The sequence below is a fragment of the Phalacrocorax carbo genome, chromosome 2, assembly GCF_963921805.1.
Source record: "Phalacrocorax carbo chromosome 2, bPhaCar2.1, whole genome shotgun sequence".
Lineage (NCBI taxonomy): Eukaryota > Metazoa > Chordata > Aves > Suliformes > Phalacrocoracidae > Phalacrocorax > Phalacrocorax carbo.
The window spans coordinates 67,333,966-67,357,851 of NC_087514.1; the positions used below are offsets into that span (position 1 = coordinate 67,333,966).

The 23,886-nt window shown below is 39.2% G+C and overlaps 2 protein-coding genes across 4 annotated transcripts in view; one reads left to right on the forward strand and one right to left on the reverse strand.

Moving 5' to 3' along the window:
* Nucleotides 1-3,832, forward strand: part of INVS (inversin) — a 123,153-nt gene extending 119,321 nt beyond the window's left edge. For all 3 annotated transcript variants that reach the window (XM_064443157.1, XM_064443158.1, XM_064443159.1), the window contains one exon: nucleotides 487-3,832. In XM_064443157.1, coding sequence (XP_064299227.1) covers nucleotides 487-602 — 116 coding nt within the window. In that variant the 3' untranslated portion in view covers nucleotides 603-3,832. The remainder of the gene's footprint in view (nucleotides 1-486) is intronic.
* TEX10 (testis expressed 10) overlaps nucleotides 1,632-23,886 on the reverse strand; it is a 60,106-nt gene continuing 37,851 nt past the window's right edge. The window contains exons 11-16 of the mRNA XM_064443161.1: nucleotides 19,257-19,345; nucleotides 17,939-18,072; nucleotides 6,663-6,743; nucleotides 4,315-4,496; nucleotides 3,070-3,280; nucleotides 1,632-1,869 (exon numbers count right to left, since the gene is read on the reverse strand). Of these exons, the coding sequence (XP_064299231.1) occupies nucleotides 1,756-1,869; nucleotides 3,070-3,280; nucleotides 4,315-4,496; nucleotides 6,663-6,743; nucleotides 17,939-18,072; nucleotides 19,257-19,345 (811 nt within the window). The 3' untranslated portion in view covers nucleotides 1,632-1,755. The remainder of the gene's footprint in view (nucleotides 1,870-3,069; nucleotides 3,281-4,314; nucleotides 4,497-6,662; nucleotides 6,744-17,938; nucleotides 18,073-19,256; nucleotides 19,346-23,886) is intronic.

Here is a 23,886-nt window from a genome sequence, read left to right on the forward strand (position 1 = left end):
CCAGACATTCAGCCAGACTCAAAACTGAGGAGAATGGTCAGCTGGCACTCATTTTTGCTTTCTAATAATTCAGAGAATACTCGCTTTAGCCCTGGCCTGGTTTCTGCTACCTTCTAGAAATGACCCGGTACCTAATGCTGCTAAATATTGCTCAACAAATTCTCTTGCTGCTTTTCAGCAAACTCAGCCAAGAGCATTGTGTTAGAGACTGAACCGTCAGCCTGGAAACCCTCGTTCGTTTACGAGGGTAAGACTCAAAGTTAAGCTCCGTTACTCTAGGCTGCGTTAAACACAGGCAGCAGCATTCTGCGTGAGCTGGGCCGGGCGCCACAGAAACCAAACTCCGTTTACAGACAATGAACAGTGAGATGTCAGGGAAAAGGCATGTTCTTTTCCTGGTAGATTGCTTATGAAACTAGGACGCAGCGTAGATTAAACTTTTTATCCACTAGAGTTACTCATCAAAACCATTTTGTTCTTTTACAGTCAACAACCTACAGTGTGTTAATTTGCTGGAGAACATGGGAAAATCGAAGCAATTTTCATACAACATGAGACCAACGACTGCTGCAAAATCAAAACCTACAAGACTCAAGCACTAAGCAAAACTGAATGTTTGCAATTAAAAAAAGCACATTCCGGTACCACTTATCTCTCATAATGTACAAGTCATCTACGACATATTAAACTTGAACACATGTTTGCATTTTCTATTATCTCAGCATTACTTGCCAAGCAGAATTCTGAGGAGTTGGACTCATTTTGTGCACAAATTAGTTTTTAGATGCAACTGTTAATTTATTTACTGACAGGATGAAGTCTGAATTGCATTTGCAAACAGAAAATGAAGCCATAAGCCCAGCACTGTAGCAGAGATGCAGGGGCTCCCAAAGTTTTCCGTTGTCAAAAGTAGGAATTTTGAATGTGTTCGTCGAACGCGGTTTCAAAGGTGAGGGAAACTGTACTAAAGGTAACAGTTCTGAAAGGCTTCTGTTCGATTTCACCTCACATTTACTGAATGTATTTCAAAATCTAAACAGAAACAGAAGAACAGCCTTCATGCTCCACTTCTGTACTAAAACAATTGTTTCTTAGGTAGCTATGGATTTGGAAGGAAAAGCAGAGATATGGACAAAAACACTCAGTAAATAAATCACTTTCCACAACCTATGATGGAGGTTTAGGGGTGTGTTTTCTACCTTTTGAGATTATCACCAGTTTTTTCCATATTAATAACTACTTTTATACATGCACAAAAGGAGTTTCTACGGAAAGCAAGAAAAGATGAGACCTGTGCTAGAAGAAAACTTGTTCTTAAAATAGCTTTGGAGCTGCCAGCGTACAGTATTTACCTTGCACAAACTATTTAAAAATAAAAAGATGTTACTCTAGTCTCCAAGTATACTGTTTCCTTTTTTTTTTCTGGTCGGTATTACATGATTTTTTACATTAATGTGATGCTTCAAAGTAAGAGATGATTGGAGTCCACGTAAGAAGCCTGTTTCTCTGCAAGCACTTAAGCTCAAAGGAGGCTGGATTTTCTTTAAGACCCCTCATCACTGCGGTCACCACATCTACTGCAACAACTTCCAGTAATGTCTACTGGCTTGAAGAGAAAGGCAACAGGGGTATGCAGTTCTTTGTAAAATTTTTATTCTGTTTCACTTACAAAAAAATTGACAAGCTTTGTTCCAACATCTTCCATTCAAAACTAAATAGAAGTAAATGCTTTACAATAAATGCAGTTCGACCTCTTCAATATACTGCGTTTACAGGGCCAGGTCCCTGGGGATGAGAGGCCAGGTAGATGTTGAAACAGTAATGGAGGTCTGTTAGCCACTGCTCTTGAACTTCACCGCTCTTCAGTGTCTAGAAAGAAGCAGAAGAAAGGGTAAAGCTCAATTTCACCAACAGCACTCGCAAAGCTTCACTTTGTTTTTACACTTTATCAGGTGTGCGCTGTAAAAGGTACAAGGCGGCCTCGTTCACCTGCGCCCAGTGACATTGTTCTCATTTATACATTTCAACATGGTACGGCTGTTAAAGCCAAAAGAATAAAGTGTCACTACTTGGTACACTAAATCGGTGTTACATTATGAAGCGTGAATTACACCAGATGTGATTTCCTTACTCTTAATTATAGTGGCTCACTTACTTCGCAATTCTGCAGTTTATAGTCAATTAAAATGCAAATGAGTGTGGCTCTGCTAAAGCAGGAGAGCTCAATACCCCAGTCTGCAGGAGAACTGCTACCAACAGACCAACACAGCCCACAGTCCAGTTGTTCATTCCCCTCAGCATTCGAAGCAGTTAAAAATAACCCCACCAGCAACAAACACAACCCACCCGCAGTGGAACATCACAAAAACTGGCTGAGGCATTTTCAACACCAAAGGAAAACAACCACCTTGTTCTCTGTTAGAGGACCTGCACGACACACTCCAAACAGGTTATGCTTCTGGTAACAGACCTTTCGAAAGCTGCTAGTGGGGAGGTGTGGCTCACTCAAACCCGTGGGACATACAAACCCTCTGCCCTCAGAACTAGCAACAGCTTTGTGCGAAGGCAGTTTCAGATTTTCTTTTTCTGAAGAAAGAGGCAACTGTAATAGTCTCAAAACCACTGGACCATAGACACATGAACAGGAGCACTGTTTTGAAAGGGAACGTGTTTTGTACCATACATATTTAAGAGAGTTTGTCTGATTTAATAACGTCTTCGCAGACCCTGCTCCAATACACTGAAAATACTAGTTTCTTATTTTGGGGCCGTTCTCCCTCAGACAGGTTGGGTACACAATCCGCTTCCAGTGTGTTTTGTCAGGAAGCCAGCTGTGTCCTGGGCTGCTGGACCGGGCTGCAAGCTAAACGTCAGAGCTGTCTCATCTGTGCCACGACCACAGCAGCTCAGACAAGTAGCAGCCTTCTACACAGCCTGTGTACACATTCCAAGACAAATAAAAGACAACCACAACCTGTGTTTTGCAAAACATCTGTTCTTTGTGTTTGCGGTAATTTTAAAACCGCGTGTACCCTTGTGATCTGTGGGAGGCAACAAGAAGTTTCATACCATGATGTCCTTGATAATCTGTTGCACCAGAAATTCATTTGTGATCATATGGCTCCTGAGCTGACCATGCTGCATTAGTACGCGAAGCAACTGAGCGACAACGGGCAGTTCTTCCCGACAGATCCTGCTCACTTGCAGACTTTGCAGCATCAGTCTCAGTAATCGTGGCAGGAGTGCTAATGCAGAAATACACGATCCCCACAGCATATCCCTGAGAGAAAGAGAGAACGAAAACTGAAATGACCGAGGACACATATTTCAAATGTACTTCTGTGAATCAGTCTCGTAGCTGTACAAGGGAACGTGCCTCAATTCAGTCATGCCAACTGCCTTCACCATCGGGAGAGCTGCAGCAGAAAATCTGTACCAGAAAATGCTAAACTAGAAAATATTCTAAAATCATGTACAGCACTGGAAAAAACTTAAGGTCCTGCCCTGGAGCTACAAATGTTGCTGAAGCTCTTACACAGTGTGATTTCTGCTTGATGCAGCTGGGAAGAGGTTTTTGTTTCAGTTATTGCTCAGGTGCACCTGAATCTTTAAGACTCATATGAAATCAAACAATGGAATCAGCTTTTTGCAATATGCAAGTCATTGAATACGGTACGTGAAGGAGGACTCCGGCTTTAAAAACATGTCTTAAATTTTAAGTAAGCTTTGAACAACTTTCCTGCATATGGAACAGTTAGAGGAAAAATCTGAAGTTTAAACTTTTTAAAGACATTTCTGTTATACCGGTAAATAAACTTCTAAAAATCTGGTATCTGTAGCTTTTGGGTGTTTGTTTGTTCAGGTTTTTTTGTTGTTTGATTTTTTTTTTAAATCAAATGGAATTGCAGTCTATAAAATGATGCCTGAGAGGTTTTGTTAAAGCTGAAAGACCAAGTCCATTAAGAGTACAAGCTTATAAAGCCAAATCCTCTGCGTGTCACTTTTCAATGTATCTAATGAAACTAAAGGCTAAAGCCAAATATTAAGGTATAAATATCCACCTTTCTAAAATCAGGATGGTTCTGACATCTAACTAGATCAACTGGAAATGAAACCTTTCTTCAGTGATTCTTTCAAATAATTCCAGCTAACTTCGCGGCTGTTTTTCTTAAATCCAAGTACTGTTTTGAAGTAAGCAAAAGAGAGAGCAAAGTAAATCGTGGAGATATGGGGGGCATCCTTTCATTTTACATCTCTAAATACTTGTGGGTATAGAGGCAGACACAATTAACATGGTAAGAAAAGCAGCATTACCTTTTCTGTACATGTTCTGCATCCTCTTTGTCTAAAGTTAGCAGAAAGTAGAGAAGACTGTAACAACAAGAGGCTAAGAACTTGTGCAGGTTTTCACTTAGGATGCAGGCTTGATCCAAGAGCTTATTTATGGCACACAGAACAGATCCAGCTGTGCTATCAGGTATTACAACCAATCCAACCTGTATTAAAACAAAAAAACCAAGTTCATCGCTTCATACACAAGTTTTTTCCACTGGTATGCAACCATGTCTAGAGCTGAATGAGTCTCTTCCGTATCATGCCATATATTACTTAGTTTCTGTTCAAGTTCTACACGCTACTCCATTTTTCCAAATCCTTATTTCCCTGAGAAACTGCCAACCACACCAACAGAAGGTTAAACCTACATCTTCATTCCATCCCCTCGAAATAAACACTCATCTCCAACATCTTTAAAAACAACCCACTGCTTTGACCCTTGCTCTGAAACATGGTACAGGCACAGACAATCTGTTGGACAGAACGGGTCCTTCCTTTGAAGCATGTATCAAGACAGAGCAGCCCTTCTGTGCCTTGAAATGGCAGCGAACAGTCACTGAGGTAGAAGGAAACTCGGATTTACTCTCCAGAAACAAAAGCTTCTACCGGATCGCCACCAGGGTGAGTCTCCTTAGAAATCCAACAGGCTCGGCAGGAATGAGAGCATTATGAGCCGAGTTAAATTAAAGCTAATGAAACATATGGTGGGCCCACAGCTGGGGTGATATTCTTATGTTGTTAAAAGGAGAACATCTCAAGTAAGGATTTTATAGGCATGATAAACAGTTTAGGAAAATAAAATAAATAAATCTTTTTTTTGGGTAGAGGCGGTGAATTAGAAAGCAGTTTAAATTTTGAAGTGCTACTGAGTAACTACCCTAGATTTTTGTCCTGTAAAGCCATAAAAAAAATTCATGCATCGCTAATGTGGCACCGTTTATCTTATTAAAAAACTAAGTTAAGGAGTTTTAGAGTAGCCTAATTTGCTCACCTGCAAATGCATTGTTTTAAGGTGACAGAGGCAGGTGGTTCACTTAACATCAGCTGTTTCTTTTAGAAATGTTTAGAAAATTATCAATAAAGCACATGCTACAGAAACGTTGAAAGTATTTCATTGGTATGATTACTCAGGGGAGGCAGAAGATAAAGAACACTGATGGGTTCAAACTTTTAAATACTTCCAATGTAAGACACTAGGTGTGTTTCAAGGCCATGAGCACAGCTCACTGTCCTGAGCTGACCTTGCACCAACCAGCTGCAGAGGTAGGAGAAGGATGTCATTCCTGCGTGACAGAATATGGACTGCAACTGTCACCAAGACCGTGCTGAATATTACAGGACATGGAGGCACTAAATACTAGAAACTAATAACGATGCTCCTGACCAACCACAAATAGGAAATAACAGCGAGCTAGATGGATGTCTGCACATAAAGAGGCATTCCTAAGATCAAATTAGCCAACACTGCTGATGAAACGTGCTAGGCAGCCAGTCTGGAAGATGATGTCCACACAGACATTTCAATTTATACAAATCCAGCAGAAGAAACTGCTCAGAAAAGTTCCCATACAGGATGTTGCCTACACAGTGCCTTTCTTCCCTGTTAGGTGTCATCATCCAGTCAGAGATCTTAGGCAGCAGTCTAATCAACTATAAAAATCCACTTAACTGTTTGCTCTCAAAGAGAATGTAGTAGAACACACAAGCTGATTTGAAAATTGTGATTTAAGTCAACACTTACCCCCAAAAATCTAGACTACAGTTACAGGTAAGCCACCCCCCATGTTAGCTTTGGTCTAGGAATTTTTCAGTAGGGTTCCACAGAGGGAACTGCAGATACCTGTTAGACTGCAAACCATCTCAAGAGGAGGACAAACAGATTCCCCCCTCTCAGCAGGCAGCATCACAGGTAACTGCTAATTCTGTCCCTTACAATTCTGTTACCCAACTCTGGCTTTGCCATCCCCACCCTCAGCTCAGGGAGTGTTCAGGATTAGAATGAGAAGAAAGACTGTAAAACTCATCTAAAGCTGCTAGTCACTCCTGAAAAGCAAACCAAGTCAAAACAAGAAACCTTTCAGTAACAGTTGTTCTGGCTTGAAAACAAGCTGAACTATTCACAAATAAGCAAAAAAAAATCCCTGGAAGGTTGGATAGCAACAGTTAAGATTTTTTTTTTTTCTTAAACTCTTGCTTATCTTTCTGAAAATTTTTGCAAATGTTGACATTATACACGAAAGATATGGCGTAAGTGGATTTGGGGGTTAATAAGACCATTACGAAATTTATCACGAGGAAGCTAACACAGAAGACAAAGTGGTACTTACCAGGTATTTACAGATGCCTGTCTGGAGAATGTCAAAACACTGACTTTGTGAAGGTACAGTGGACAAGCTGTGACAGATCATCTGTTTAAATAAAACAAAGTCACATGTCAGTACTCTAAGGCCACCTGCAACCATTCACCGTCTAGTCACACTTTGACACACCCAAATGCAAAACGCCTATGGGGACATATAGCAGGTTTGTCTCAAAGTATGGACTCTTTATAAGGGTAATATAGTCCACATAAGTTGTTCAGTGTTTAAAGAGATGATGGCCTACACCATCAGGTTTTTTGGTAGTGGTTTTCTTCATTTTTACCTATGTGAGAGGGCCAAAAATATTCTATCCAGCTACAGTGCCACACCAAGCCTCCATATGCCTTTCCTCAGAGCTGAAAAATTTCAGAAAACAACTTCCCAAATAAATTTATCAAGCATGAAACAGAAGAGTCACAATCAAACAGGACAGAAAAATAATAGAGCAAAAGAAGCAGCAAAGGTCCAACTTATTTTCCCCTACACCACCAAAAATGTAATGTTCAAAGATGATACAAAATGTAATACTACAAAAAAGTAAACTGAAGAATCGGATCTTAATTTTTTATTAAAAAACATGAATGAGAATGGTGGGAGGTTGACCAAGACCCCATGAACTGCTATATGGCTCCTGAATAGGATAAAGAAACCAGAGCTCTAGTAGATCCACTAGTAAGCTGTACTACAGTCCTCAGGAGTTGGCCTTCCCTCTTCCTCTTTTCCCTCCCATCTCTTCCAATAACTTGCGAACTAGTCAGAGCAATTAGATGACCTCCCTCTGTTTACATTCGTTGCTTATCCCACCTGTGCCAACTCAAGCCTCCACAAAGCAACATGCACAGCACAAGTGTGTTACTAGACCATTAGTGGTCATGACATCCTGTTATGGACAAGGAAGATGGAAGAACCAATCAATACTTGAGGAATGAAGTCTTCTGTTTGTGCTTAGGTAATCAGAAAGGGAACAGCTTGATCAGACATTCGAGGGAGGGAAGAATGTAAGTCCAAGTTTTACAGATATCTCAGCTAAGCAAAAACCGTTCCTCTAAGATACCTTGATGACCAAAGAAAGGGCTAAAGGAAACTTTCACAGAATGATCTGACCTGAGGGACTGAGTTGTGATAGTGCCCTGATTTTGAGACTTAAGTTGAATCAGGGCAGGTCAAGACACCTAAACAAGGGATAACAACAAAATAGGAGATCACCCATGTTGTGGTGTCAAAACTAATAGCCTACAACATTTCCAGCTGAAGAGAGATCTGAAGGAAAGGTTAGGAAAAGAACCAGTAGCTCAGTGTCCCATGATATGAAAAGTCAATCCTAAGTAATGTGGATGCCAGTGGCAGTTTAATCAGAAACAGCCAAGCAGCATCATTTGTGGTATTATAAAAGTGTGCTCAGCTTTTTTCAAAATTACATGCCACGTGCACTTTTAGCCCTGCTTAAACTGGCCAAATTCAAGAGATCCTTAACATGTCTGCTTGACAGAACATAACACTGTCAGGCTGTCAGGACATTGCTCATGTTAATCAGTATTTCAGGTGTAACTGTGCAAGTATTTTGTTTGACTAGTAGGACTATTTAAGAGACTTATAGATACTTGCACTGAATACCCTTATTTCTGATATTATACATTTATTTAATAATGAAATAGTATTAAAACTGTGTACTCCATCCTAGATACAGTAGTACTTCTGTACACTGCAATTTGAAAGTGATAAAATATGAAGTACTCTGGAATATTCCCAAGAAACGCACTCAAAATATTTGCGTATTAGCAGTGTCAAGGAATAAAGTCAAGCTGAGACAGAGGTTACTACTGGGGACTGTCACATCAAGGACAAACTCTGATGCCCGTCTGATTGAGTATTTTAATGAGTAACACTTACATAAAAGGTAAAGCTACACTGATGAAATCTGTTGGCTGACAGCTCAAAGTTGAACAACACTGCCACAACAGGAGGATTGGACTAACCTATAGAAAAGATCGCATGGGTTTGATGAATAACAGATACAGAAAAAAATTCAGTGAAAAAGCACCGGTTCATGCGCTTGGAGACTAATAAAAAACTTCTGCATGTAGCTAGGAGTTTTAACAGTTGGAAATAAGAAAAGTTCTGTGCATAACAACTGACCACAAGGTGGTTGCAATACAACCATGAAACGGGCAAATGCCACTTGAGGATGGAAAAATAATCACAATAGAAGTGATCAGAGTACTGATCATCCATTCAATACTACTCTGTAAGACCCTACTTAGACTATTTCTGACATGCTGTGCAAAACACGAGTCACTCGTTTTCAAGAAAGGTAAATTCAAACTGAACGGGCATAGAAAAATTGCACAGAGACCCTGTCTTACCAGTGTCAACAGAAAGAACTTAAGCCACCTAAGCTGGCAAAACCATACCTGGGAAAGAATATTATCATCACTTACAAATACAGCAAAGAGGCGAAAACCACTGCAGGAAAACAAATATAACCGAACAGCAACAAGAAGTAACGATGACCATAGCTGGGAATGCAGACGAGATGGAAATTAGGAAGGATGATTACGAAAGGGGAAATGCAGGAGACATTTGTAGCTCAAAAGACAGCTCAGGAAGTTTACAAGTGAGGTATGCCTTATGCTTGGGAGCACGACACTAGACACAGTAAGCTAGGGAGATCCCTTCTAATTCAGTATATACCCACGAGGTCAACAAATTAACGACCCCAAAGGCAAATCCACCAGGTCCACCCAGCAAACTATGGTTTTGTTATTAATAAAGCCATTATTAATACTTCACCCTTTGGACTACGTCCCTAGAACAAGCCTACCAGACTGCTGAGGTTCTCCCTGAGGTGACAAGTTTCATAACAGGTACGATTAGCCAGCACTTGGGCATCACACCACTGAAGAGCAGCATACTTGCTTAGAAGGGTGGTGGTAAAGTGCACTGGCAAGTTTGTTTTTCAACCTTTTAGATCTTTTTGACCCTCAAAATAGCACAACCATTCTCCACATCCAGTTCTATTTTCCTACGATTAAGTGGGAGTGGCAAACCTTTTCATTTCCACAAATTAAATCCTGCTTGAAATGGCTTTCATAACAAATGCCTGTTATAAAAAGTGAAACTGAAACGTTATTAGACATGGAAATGAAAAGCAAAGAAAACTTAATTATCACATGAAAATTAGTATTTTTCCTGACAATTTTCCTTAGGCAAGGGTTTGCATGATGTTTAATTTCCATAATAAAATGTCACAGCTGATTCATTATTTTACACTTGATTAGCATTTATCACATTTTTGGTGCATTCATAGATTGGTTTAGGACTAAAGCCAGAGTAGTTTTGTTTCAGAGTATTACTGAAGTGAATGGACAGAGAATGAGCATTTCTGATCACAGCGGGGGTTTATACCTTTTTGAGACAAGTATTTTATAACAGGTTTGGTTTAGGTTTTGAGGTTTGGAGTTTTTTCTTTCTAATTTTGTTTGAATACCCACTTGAGTAAATGAAGCATTCTCGTAAATACAGAGAACAACTGTTAGCATTATGCTGCAAATACTACAAACTTCATAATCCATTGGCAGCTTTTCAAACCAAACCTTACTGACAGACAAGCCCAACTACCCATCATACTAATGAGCCACACAACTACAACAGGAGGTTCCCTACTGGTGCTTCCTGAAACCGTTGTGGCACCGGCCTCCTTGCCTGCCATATGGAAGACATACTCCAACAGCAGCCACCTAAAATGGAGTGGGCAGGGGGGCCCAGTCCCCAGGCTTTTTGGAGATCCTGACACTATGGAGTATTTTACCCTAGTCTTCAACTGGATGAGTTAAAGCATTTTTGCTGCTGACAGCCAACCTAACTGACTCTTAATCCAGTCTGAAACAGGCTTTTCATAGCTCTAACGTACAGAGGAATCCGTCAGTTCCTTATTGCTTATCTGTAAGATGCTCTCCACTCCAAAAGGCACAGCTGGGAGGAACCGAGGAAGCCCAGTCTCAATCTGAGCCCTCATGGCAACAGGAACACCCACAAATTATGGATTTAGAGTAATGTTAGGTTCATTATTTAACTGTTCCCACTCCCTAAATCACTCAGTGCTTCCCATAACATGACAGATTCCCAACTCAAAAAAGCCTCAAGGGAAATATTTTTATCAGGAACTCTCCAAGGGAAATCTGCATATAATTTCAAGCTTAATCATGCTGCAAAGTACTCGCTTTTTCAAAGAAAAATACTCAGCTTCCTCTAAAGACACACACAAGCGTGAGCACAGGGAGGAAGCAAACAAGCAGAAAAAATAATGGATCGAGTATTTTAGCAAGCCACTATGCGGAGTCAGACCAAAGACAGTTCATACTCAAAGAGAAGTCATTCTATTAAAAAGTTGGCACACACCACACACCATATCCTAATGTGAACTTTAAAAGATACTTTTCAATTCACATCGACATCCACCTCAAACATGGGTAACTAAAACGTAACAGGCTGTTCTGCGGTCAATTCCCAAGCCCCTGTGAAATAACTCTTTCAAGTGGGACTCTATCCAGTTTAACATGTTACTGCAGAGCGTAGAAAACGAGAAGTTTTCAGGTGATGGGGCAGGCAATGAAGCTTGTCGTCTGAAGCTTGTCCAGCTTCCCCTGAAGCACCCTAGCTTATCAGGCAGTGTACTCCCTTGACAGGTGCTGCTTCTCTTTCTGAAATAAATTGATTTGACAGGGCAATATTAACAGTGCCCTGAGTTGTTGAGTAAGCTGCGTACAACAAGAGATCTTTGTTCATCTGCCTTGGCTAAGCTCACAGGGGCGGATGTGAAAGGTATTCCTGATTCAGTGACTCTAGAAAAAAGAAAAAACACCACCAAAAAACCCCACAAAATCCCCACATAATCACAACAGAACAAAGCAAAACCTAGGTTAAAAAGAAAAGCCAAAAAGAAGGAACATGGTTTGCAGGAGAACACCACATAGGTGGTCAACTACAGGGGTGGGGGGGAACAGTATGAGGCTAATTTTATATACAAGGTAGCAAAACAGGAAGGCAGAATCTTGTTTAAGAATTATAAATGCTTAAGAATATGTATTATGTCCCACATCTTCATGGAGTATGTTATTTCCAAAGATTTAAGATTATGAAACATAGTTAATTGCTGGATCAGAAACAGAGTAACTGCAGCATTCAACAGATCCAAGGGAAGTTTGCACTGTAGCAGTTGCCTATATGCAGATTCCTAGTCTGTGCACACAGTCTGATGTTAAACCTATATTAAAAGTCGACTATACCAAGTGAAATTATCTTTATTTGCCACTGGACACAAAAACATGGGTGGCAATCACCACTGCTCACCTACTGTGCCACAATTTGATCACGTTTTAAATCTGGGTATCAGCAAGATATGGTGCCAGGAGGCAGAGAACTATGGGCTACAGACAACCCTACTGTCTCGCTAAGTGACAGGCACTTCAGAAAATATTGTTCTTTTGTGAGCAAGGTGTGTGAGGTTTTATGCTCCACAGCTAATGTGCTATCCAGGAGGAGACAAAGCTGTACCTGAAAAACAGCACAGGTCTGGTTGTCTTCTCAGAGCCACCTTACTATCAAAACTAAAAGAAAGGACACCATGAAATAGCTTTGCTACCCAAGAACCTTTTGTTTCATATTCTTGTAGCCATAATAAACCTTTCTTTCATAGCTCTGCAGCTTTCTCACAGCTATAAGATGTCACCAGGGCTGATTCCTCCTCTTTGTGGATGCCTACCTATGAGACCACATGCAGGACGGTCAAAGAAACATCTGGTGTGCAAGTCTCCAAATTCACCTGCCTGCTTCCTCAGCAAACAAAATGACTTGAAAACACAGGAAACTGTACACTTAGGAAACTGGCTTTTGTCTCAAAGCCTGCCTTTTTAAGCAAGTTTAGTTTAGGTATCACCAACCAGGATGTGAAGTTATAGCATAATGCACAGTAACTGCGGAGGTGTTAATTCACATTAGTTACATGCAGTAACATGTGAGCTCGCAGCTATAAAATGTCACAACACACACTGGGTGTATAAGATGCAGGCACAAAGGAGCCAGGGCTGAAGATCAAGTTAGGTTTTCTGAGGGGGTTGCATTTGGGTTTTATTGAATGGGTTTTTTCGTTGTTTGCATTTTGGTTTGATTTGTTTTGGTTTTAAGTTTTAAGTTTTGTATCTTAAGAAAATTACAGAAGAGACCTCTGAAAGAGCTTTATTCATTTTAGGAGGCATCACGTTTATATAATTTCTCTTGTTTCTTTGGAATTTACATTCCTTTTCAAGAAAAAAACCATTATTTTAATTTCTAAACTTTAAACTTGGATACAATGTAGTTTTACAAAACACTAACAGGCTTATACAGAATTTTTTTATTGTCCTTAAGGAGGGTAAAAATTATAGCATATTTCTAGTTCAGAAGGGATACTATTCACTCTCAGATGCTTTTTCTCCTCTATGTAACTCTAATCTGGAAATCTTAAATACCACAAGCTGAAATTTTATAGGAACTTCAACTCAAAATCTTCATTTTAAAAACATAGTAGTGTTTTGAACTGTTAATCTCTGCTTAAAATTAAGCTTCAGCACTGCAACACCACCATCTACTTCTCAAGACAAACACCCTTGCAGGACTTTATATTTACATGCATTGACTTGTTATCTTAAATGATTTGTCACAATTTTCTATAGCACATCAGTGCAGATAGAGCCTTCCCAACCAGATTTCACTTGTGAGACTTCTCCATTTGACACACATTAGTGTATTACATTATATGCATCCCAAGGTTTTTGAATTCAAGACCACTTTTAGAAGCAGCTGACCTTCCCCGGTGTTTGCCCTTAAACATTTTAAATGAAGAAATAAAATACTCAATGAAACAAGTCAGTTATGTGCTCAATATAACTCTAGAATCTCAACTTCGAGCATAACTTCTGAATTACACTTTGCTTTCCCCCTCCAAAATGTTCAACTGTCACAACTATCAAGTATTACGAGGACAGAAATTATCACGTATACACTGTTACCTTGTTAAACTGTTCATTCCTGTTGGCACTATTTCATTCGATACTAGCAGAGCAATTCAATTACAGAGGAGCGAACAATATTACCGACAAACACTATAGGCACAGTTAAAATGAACAAAGACTGAAGCCTCTTCCCTAAGGCTGTGACCATTTATTCTGGAGTCCCATCTATTTCAGCTACAGGGGTATGATTTTAAATAATTGGCTTTAATAAGGCAGAAGACATTTTAAGTAGAAGTTGCTCCAGAAAAGGAGCCAAGGTTTCCACATTTAACATATCTTTTAGACAAAATATGAAGATTAACCTTTTCAGCTACACAAAATGGCATTTAAAGGGATTTCTTAAGCATTTCTTAAGCATTGCTCCTTAAGTGAAAACCACCATTACCTAAAAGCTTCCACAAAAAATAACATGGCTTCACATTTCCACCATACCAATTACCACTCTCTAGACAGAGAGTTACAAACAGTATCCGTCTCAAAACAGCTTTTGTTATAAGCCACTCTAGAAGCATTACCTCCTATCAGAAGTACATTTGTTTGGCCTTTTCACCAATTATGGTTAGACACATGCTACTATCTGAACTGATTATAACACACTTCAGAAGTCCACACTGCCATTTAAAAATGGCTCAAGTTATTCTTTTCCTTTACACGACCTGCTCTTTCTCCAGAAGCACATCTTTCCTCCTTCCTCATCTCTGGCATATATATGTTATATATACATCGAATTCCCTCTTAGATTTCATTACCATTAGAAATACATACTACTCACTGCACAGTACAGCTAACTAGTGACCCAAAGCTGGGACTGCTTTTCTCTGGATTTGAAAACCAACAAGCTGTGGCCTCCGACAAATTCACGCCTGGGACCCTTCATCCCTTCCCCTTCTGTTTCCTCAGCACCCAAACCCCAGCTTCTCCTCCCTCACAGCCCCCGATACCCCCGCAGGCCAAGCACAGCACCTGCCGAGCCTGGTCCAGAGCGATGCACATGGAGGCTGGGCAGCTGGCTGCTGCCGAGCAGGATGCAGGAACAAAGTTAAACGCTGCCTTGTGCTAATCTAGAGGTTTTTCTCTTCCACCTGCTTATTTTCATAAAACTTACAGGAAACTGGTATTTGCAACTTTATTCTTTCAGCAGAGTGCCAAAACCTAGCCAATGGTTTAGACAAAACTAGTAGTGGAAGACAAGAAAGATGAGGATGGATGGACTAATAATAATGATCACCTGATCACTAGTCTCATTTATTCACAGGAAACCAGGCTGTCAAAGCATAACTCCATCAGTTCCTTATTTTATTTTAATCAACAATAAAGTATTTTTTCATTATGAGGAAAACCTGAATTACAGCTACACAATGAGAACTCTTAAATGAACAATCTCAACATAAAGTAGAGGCCTGAATACTGTCTGCTCTGCAGCCAGAGGGCTGTACTTACTTACTTGGTATTCTAAATTACTACAAATATTTTGCTTAACATTACAGCATCACCATGAACTTCCTTATCCAGCCCGGGAAAGCATGAAAGACACAGCATTCAGAAGCTGTCTACTCAGTTCCACCAAAAGGCCGACTCAAGCTGGGTTTTATTATTTCCTGTAGCACTTTAACTGAAATAATTTTCTGTCACAGCTAAAAATATTTTGATTCCGAAACTGTGTCATACCTTGAACTATGTCCACTTGGAAGAAAGCAATCTCCAAACCTACCTCCCTCAAACTCAATGCACATAGAGCTATCATACTGCACTGTCTTTCAAGACATCCTAGAAGAGCCTCATGATTTGCTGGCAGTTTTCTTCTCTCCAGAAGCTGCAGCTCTGGGTTTGGGGGCAGTTGCTGCTGTTTGGTTTATTTTCTTTTGAGATTAGCTTGGCTTGTTCAATACCTGGTGGAAACTACTTGCTCTACAAAAAGTATTCCTGTGCAGCTTTTGGCAAATCTTGAACTGAAAGGTTTTTCCCAAGCCAGGATTTTATCTTTTCTTTTAAATGGCCCAGCCTCCAAATCCTAAAGGTTTTATGGACTACAGTCCCCAGAATGTTTTCTTTACAAATTGAACATAAAACAGAATATGGATCAACATGTTTGAGGTTGGAGAATGGTACTCAAAAAGGAAAAGAGAAAACCCCGAACACAGCACTGTATTAGATATTTAAAGACAGAAAAAACAGTCATCTAAAAGCTTAAACACCTGATTTTCTTTAAGTTGACCTCCACTGCTCTCCCCTCACCCACTAAGCTAGTCACCTTGTTGCAGAAAACCAACAGGTTGGTTGAGCACAATTTGCTATTCGTAAATCCTTGCTGGCTACTCCTGATCATATCCTATGTGTAACCGATATAACCCAGTTTACTAGACACCTTCTCTCCACAATCATGAACATGCTTATGAGGAAAAGCCTCTGATCTCCTTCCCAAGCTCAGAGTTGTAAGCAGCAGTCCTGAACTCCCTTTGATTAAGAGTCTACAAAATGAGGTGGGTCTAGAAGGTCTCATCGCTCTTCACACACAGATTCTTCATTTTTGTTCCCACTTTCTCTTTCATAACTTTATCCCCAGAAGAGACTTCAGGATGACACATAATTGCAGTAGTAGTGCAATGCTCCACAGGACATCCAAATCCTCTTTCATTACTAAGCAAGGATATCCAGCTTTTTGCTTAATGACTGCCATCCACTCCTGAGAACCTGAGAGAGGACCCTGTAACCTTTCCCAAAAGAAGGTACTTAAAAAAAAGCAAGTCTCAAGTTTCTGAAAAGTAATGACTCTCCTTCATGGCACCAAAACACTGAAAAGATTGTGGCAGAAGTAAATCAAACTTGCAACCAGGAACCAAAGGCACAAACAAGGTATCTACAATCAAACTGCTTCACCTTCCTGAAGTGAAAGTATTCCTATTATGTGCTTTTCTCAACCAACTTTGATAAGTTTGTGGAAGAGAAGCAAAGAGGAAAGAAGAGGAACTCGAGGGGTGGCATTTTCAGAAGCAGGTAAAGTATATATAAATCCTACAGATGTATGGGATTATGCTAACTCTTTGAGAAACACTTGCAAGTAACCCCTCTGGTGCATTCACCAAGGAACAATCCTGTGTTCTGTACAGTACAGGGGGAGAAAATATTCTAGTCCTTCAATACTGGAGAAAAGGTGTTTTGGTGAGAAAACACATCATTACTGCCCAGAAGAAACAAAGTGAAATTATTTAGGTAGAAAGTTCAGCTGCTCCACAGGCCAACTAACTGAAGGCACGACATCTAAAGATATGTGTCAGTCATGGCACCAAATAACAACTTTGCTTAAAATACTATTCAATATGCAATAGCACACATGCAATATATGCCTCAGACTATCATTAGTTTCAGTAGATTATCACTTAAACTTTACAATTTGTAAGAGAAAAGGTCTACTATACCACCTTCTTGAACCACAAAGACTGCCATGAAAACCCAGAATAAATCATACAACTAAAAACTTCTGTAACACTCTCCTTTCTGTATTCACAACAGAGATTACAGGAAGACTGTCAAATCGGCATGTCATTAAAACATGATTTCACACCTTGAAGTGGTTTATGGTGGGCTAAGCAACAAAGAGAGTTATGCCAAAGTGAAGACTAATATGTGCCTGTTCTAAATAAAATTGGGTGGCTCAGATCCCTTTAGCGCCAGCAATAAAATTAAGCTTTCAGTTCTTAGGACATTACGAGCAGGAACTGAATTCACAGTGAAGCTTCTAATCCCAGTAAATTTTGACTAAATAAGCATCAGAAGTTGTTCTAAATAACCACCAATGCCAACTTAATATTACTTCCAAGTTAAAATCTCATTTAATGCAAGTACTCTTTAATTAACAGTGGAATTTACTCTCAAAGAAAACTCTTCAAAAATAAATGAGTTGCAAAAATAGTAATTATGAAAGCCAAAACATATTGCTGGTATTTAAGAGTTTTCCACCAAGGCTTCTACCCATTCTTTCCATGAGTACTGTTTTGCATACACATCTGAACATTCACCTTTTAAAGCAGCTTCCTTCATCTGACGGCTATAGAAAAACATTGGCCGTTCGACAGCTATTGTATTTTTCATCTTTTTTCAACTTGACTCACAACAAGATTTAGGCATCTGTGGAAGAGGGATGGAAAGCACTCCGAGTTTGTATGCTGTCATTTAGAATTAGTCTTGATGCATTACCTCTGTCACAGCCCAGTGGTGTAAAAACTGGTCCAGATCAGTTAGGTAAAGACGGACAGGTGAAAGCTGTGTCTGGCTAATGTGTGGCTTTCCTCTAATGCCCTGGAGACTAGTCAACTCCTCTCTTGAAAACCCTAGAGAAAAAGAAGCAGTACAACAGCATCACGAAACAAGCCAAGCACTGTTCTATTTCAACAGCATCATTGACAAAAAACTGTCTTTTAAATTATGGCTGCACAACATTTTTTTGTTAAAAGCTCTTGCTTCGTATTTTAAATTATGTCTATCAAAATACAAGTTCTGACTTTTGAAAGAAAAAAATATTTGAAAATTCAATGGCATATCCATTTAAACTATAATGTATAAAAACTGTCAGAGACCCACATTATGTTGCTATTTTCAACATATGTATCTTTACAAAATGAAAAAAACACAGGAATAACGCAAGATGGTTCACTCTGTGTTCACAATAACTCAGTAACCTTCTAACATAACCTCAGGATTTTAAAAAAATAATCATTTGGCTAATTATTTCTAGCCAGGTATTAGATGTTTTACTAAAAGAGGACTACTGCTCCAAAACAGTTACTTTGGTTTTGCTTTTGTTTTCTCAGTTATCAGTGCAGTGCTCTCTTCATTGTTTTTTTTGGGGGGACGTAATTTTTGAAAGCAAAGTGGTTGAACATAATAAATGACTGAAGTGATAAAGACAAGACACTTTCTTTTTACTGCAGGACAAGCTACTGGAAGGTATTTGTCAAAAATACTATGCCATTTTAACCACCGTAATTTCCCAGAGTTGCATCGCCCCAAAATACAACTATTTTTGTATCTGAGTAAGAATATAGTAGCAGAAGTAATTCTGCTCACATGCTGACCCTGGGCAGCTCACTTCAATGTACTGTGATTACTTTATTCTGATGGAATGTTTTTAATAGCACAAGCATGTCCACAGGAAATCCCAGAGGCACTCATTTATGTTGTATGAGCCAATAAAAGGCATTTACTTAAATCTAGAAAACAAAAAAAAAATCTTTTTCAATTTGTATGCTGAATTTAGGTTTTCCTCATACTTTCCAAAGGAAGTTGCTAGAATTAAGAAAATATATGCAAGTATCAGCCTAAATGGCAATTCAAATTGTAAAAATAGGGTGTCAAAAATCAGATGGGCGGGGGGGGGAGTACTAACAAAAATTCAAAATCTGCTACTTATTTTCAGGAAGTACGTACACCATTTATTCTAAATTAAATCCAGCAATTGACTATCAAAACAAATTTCATTTTGTTAATTCTGAATTATGACATTCACATGGATTACCTATAAGGGTTGAAAACAAGAAGCTGAAATAGTCCACATCATTCACTGAATTATCCTGCACTTGGCACTTCCAGCCTGCAAAGGATGATCTACACAAAACCAATAGCAGATAGTTTATTAAAAACCATATAATTAAGAATTCACAACCTACCTGCACAATACAATCAATTAGCATGACTAAATTGTTAATTTTAGCATTCCTGTTTCTAACTGCTATTGTTAGAGTAGCATTTTAAACAGCTTCAAGACCAGAACTTGCTCTTTTCAAGACAAGTAATATTGAACTTTGTACCCCTACATAGGCTTAAGGTTGATTAAGTTGATTAAATTACTGACATAGCAACTTTTCATAAATACTGGTATAACCTTTAATATAGTGATGACAGCTAACACACAGTAAATTAAATTCGGTTTAGTTCCCTTATTTGGTAAAAGTCATTATGTTACAAAGTTGGGCTGTATTTTTCATTACGTCCACTAGCTTTGATATAGCTCTTTATATTAACAATAGATCCCATTTAAAAGCAGTTTCAGTGTCTATTTTAAGATATTGAACACAGAACTAAATTAAAAACTTGCTTTGAGATTTAGAACATATAAAGGAGCAACATGCAAAAGACGGGAGCAAACCCGTCGTCAAGGCTGCCCGACACTTCCCTTTTTAGGGGCAATCTGTAAGAAGTGGTGCGCCAGCCTACTTTTCTTTCTCAAATTAGAAGCTGTACGTGCTTGTGGAAACTTGGAGCAAGCTGAGACGCCACTGATCACCTCACAGTAGCATCTTGCCTGTGTATCAGTGCAGAACCAAGAGAAAGCCAAGAGCTGGGAGCAAGTACATCTCACACATGCTTTCTTCAAAAGGCTGCAGCTCAGACCCACATCACATTATGCAAAATGCATATTATTCAAATTTACTTGTATGCTGCTCTTGGCACTTGTGCTGCGGACTATGGATCTTTGCTGTAAGAGATTGCCGCTTTCTGCTCTTACAATCTTGTGAAATTTCAGAGCTTCCGAATGCAATTTTCCAAGCCAACTATCTGCCTCGGATCACTTTTTTCCTAATTTCTCTTCACTAACAGCCAAAATGGCTTAGCTTATGGATAACAGAATTCTGGAAAGCCTGTTTTTCAGAATTTTTTTACTGCTCCATGTTTTGGGAGCAAAAATACCAAATTTGGAATAACTTTGTGCCAGGCATGTACATTTTGCCACCCCAGGAAAATCCATCCCAAATATTTCAGCATCCACAAAAATGACAGCTAGAATATGCACGTGTCTGGAGCAACTCAAGAGGGGAAAAAAGGGATTTTCAGATTTTTTTCTGAAGAAAAAAAATCAGGATTCAATCAAACTATCATGGAGGATAACTGATTCTAGGAAGAAAAAAAAAAAAACACAGCTAGGTGAGAGAGAAAGAAAGGCTTTATTAAATAGAGCTCCCACTTCACATTGTATCCTTAATGGAAGAATCCTTATTTCCAGGCATATTTCAGGTGACCTAGCGACTTTACGGTGCAGGTAGCTCCACAAGGTCCCTTCTAGTTCCTAGGAGGCCTTCAGTCCTCCTCCAAGGCCTGCCTTGCTGCTTTCTTTTCTTAACCTGTAGTCTCTCAATCTCTCTGCATTCAGAAGGCTGTCGACACTGCATTCTCCAGACACAAATGCCTTGGCCATGGCCAGTAGTCTTCTCCCAAGAGAAGGAAGAATTTCCTCCCTCCTTCCAAGGAGGGCCCAGTCCAATTCATTGCTGCATCTAAGGGACATCACACATATTCAGCTAATCAGCAAGAGATGCTGATATGAATATGCTACCTATTTCTCCAGCGATTCTATAAGGTGAATATTTACACAAGAATTAGATCTGTATACCACAAAAGAGAATGAAGCCCATGTCATGTTCAGCATAGGGGAAGAAGTTGCTTGAATCCAATGCAAGGGACCAAGAGTCAGGCTTGAGGTCGCTCATTGTACCAAAATAAGCATTGGGGAGCATGAAGAGAGATTCAGGGTAGCTTAGGGCTTATTGGACACAGAAATCCAAACTGTGAAGCAATCACTGAGCAAAATGGTGGGAACGCAAGGAGAAAATACATCAGATGACAAGCTGCAAAGGGAATCGGGAAAAAGTGAAAATAAAAATAATCTTGGGCAGGAAGACAGAAAACACGGAAAGAAGTTGTGATAAGCTCGACTTCAGGGAGTAGGGACTTACTCAAAGCAGCTAGTCAGAATCTGGTTTAAAATAATAGAAAATACAAAAACATTTTTCCATGCAACAGTTAGCAGATGTGTCAAATTCCTCATAATAGGACCAGGGGATAGAAGAATTTTACTTGAACTCCAGAACAGACTGAAGAAAAACTCAGAATCACTGCAGGCTAATAAACAAGCTCAGGAGATCCCTGGACATGAAAAGTTATTCTGAAGATCATTGTTAAAACCTGGAAATTTTTCCAACACTTCAGCAGTTCTGGTTTTCTACCCACATTTGACTATCTGCACACTCACAAAACAGGACAAGCATTTTAAGCATCCTAACAGCATGCCAAGCTAAGTGCCACTGACGTAGACATAAGAAGAAGCAGAGAGAACTGCTGCTGTTCAGCCCCAGGAACGTGGAGGCAGGGTAAGACACAAACCCCTGACAGAGCTATTAAATGGTTTTAAGACTCATCTACAAGCAAAGCTACGCTGAGACATGCACACACAAAACCAAGATCCCCAAATTCAGTTGCAGTTTACTTCTTTAAAAAAGTGAAAGCTATTACATACATAAAAGAAGCCTCAATGTAAAAGAGCATTGAGGTTAAAAATAATCTAGCATTCGATTTAGAAAGTGTCAGAGAAAACTGCTCGTAATCTTCAGCTTGGCCTCTTTGTGCATATGCCTTAAGACTATGAAAATATTATGTGTCATATTTTATCTGAAAAAAGATCTATGCCTCGTTCAAATCATGGATGAATGGATCGATCAGGATTATTGCAATGGAGGATAACACAGCCTGACCTATTCCTGCCTTATTTATTGCATCATCTATAACATGCATAGCATATGAGGCATGAGATAGTTAAAAAAAGAAAGGATTAGCTCACAAATTCAGGTAAACAAATAAGTTTTAGGCACTATACTGGACCACCCTCCTATCTGTATTGCAGAGATTCTGAGATGCTAGATAAATGCTTTTTAAAATTGAAGGACTGGAAGTCAGTAGTAACACATTTCTCCAAGTATCATCAGATGAGGTATTAATTTACTTTTAGAATAGAAAAAACCCCACATTATTCAAAGTGGAGGCTTCTCATGCCTTCTTTCTGCTAATTATCAGTGCCCAAGTGTTTCATGCTGAATTCCTAAAGTTAGCAGCTACTTCTAAGTACTTCTGTCTACACCCTTCCCTTGCCTCAGTTCCTCATCTGCAAGTAGGGAGAAATATCACCTCCTTATCTTCTACAGCTGTGAAAATACTTGAGCACAAGACAAAATTCATGGGCGGGGCAAATCACTTTGTTTTCCAAGTGCATCATAATACAATAGACAAAACATGGAGCCTTCTACTGAAACAACAGGGACAAAGCATAACATTATGTACACACTCCTCCAGTGAACATGATGCACCCAATACAGAATGTAGGATGGAAAAATAACGAGACTATGTAACTGAAGAATGGACGAGGATCTCACAGATGTATCACAGCAAATTAAGACCAATGTCTTTCTAATATTACAAATGCTAGCAGAACAGCATTACAGCACAGGAGAAGTTTGTTTAAATACAAGTCTAACCAGTTGTCAACGCCTCATTATCTTAGAACCCAAATGTCTATAATGTCCTTAAAGCTGCTCGATTTTGAGGTTCATATTAAAGGAAATCAGAAATAAGGACACAAAACAAAATAAATTTAATTCTAGAATGGATGTTGATATACTACAAATACAGCACAAATTATTTCAAAAATCTTAGTTTAATATAGTAAGACTACCATGGATAATGAAGAACTGTGCGCACTTTTAAAATATGTTTTCAAGACGCTTGTAAATTACACATTAGACATTTAACTAAAAAAATCTGATTTACAGATGGAAGAGAGGTAATAACCATATTATAACCTCCCCTTTTTGAATAAATTTTTACTGACAATGGGAACCTGTTATCAAATTGCATATGAGTGAGACCTCTCCAGTCAGCTAGTCCAAACCCATATTAACTATGATAAATTACGTGTTGTAATTTCCATAAGGTTAACTGCTCTCCATGAGAACCTCTCTACTGAGGTTTAGAATTCCACCTTTAGGTAACCTGCTCTGTACACCAAATGGTATTAAAAGAAAAGCTGAATCTAATTAATTTAAAAATCACTGCTTCTCTTGCCATTAGCATAGCAAATATTTCTCAGTCACAGCAACTGTGCAATGTATGCCTTTTATCACTTGCTGCTAACTTTTCTTTTAACTCCAGAGAGACCACACTACTTTTGTTCACGCTGTTGTTACTTTCAGGTTGGGCTACATCTCACAGTTACAAAATAAAACAACTGCAGTTTGTGTGCAATGGTTATTCCTCAAGTACAGACTCTGCACTTCCTGACCTAAACTAGCTACTAATTGCTTTCTGGTTCAGGTTTACGG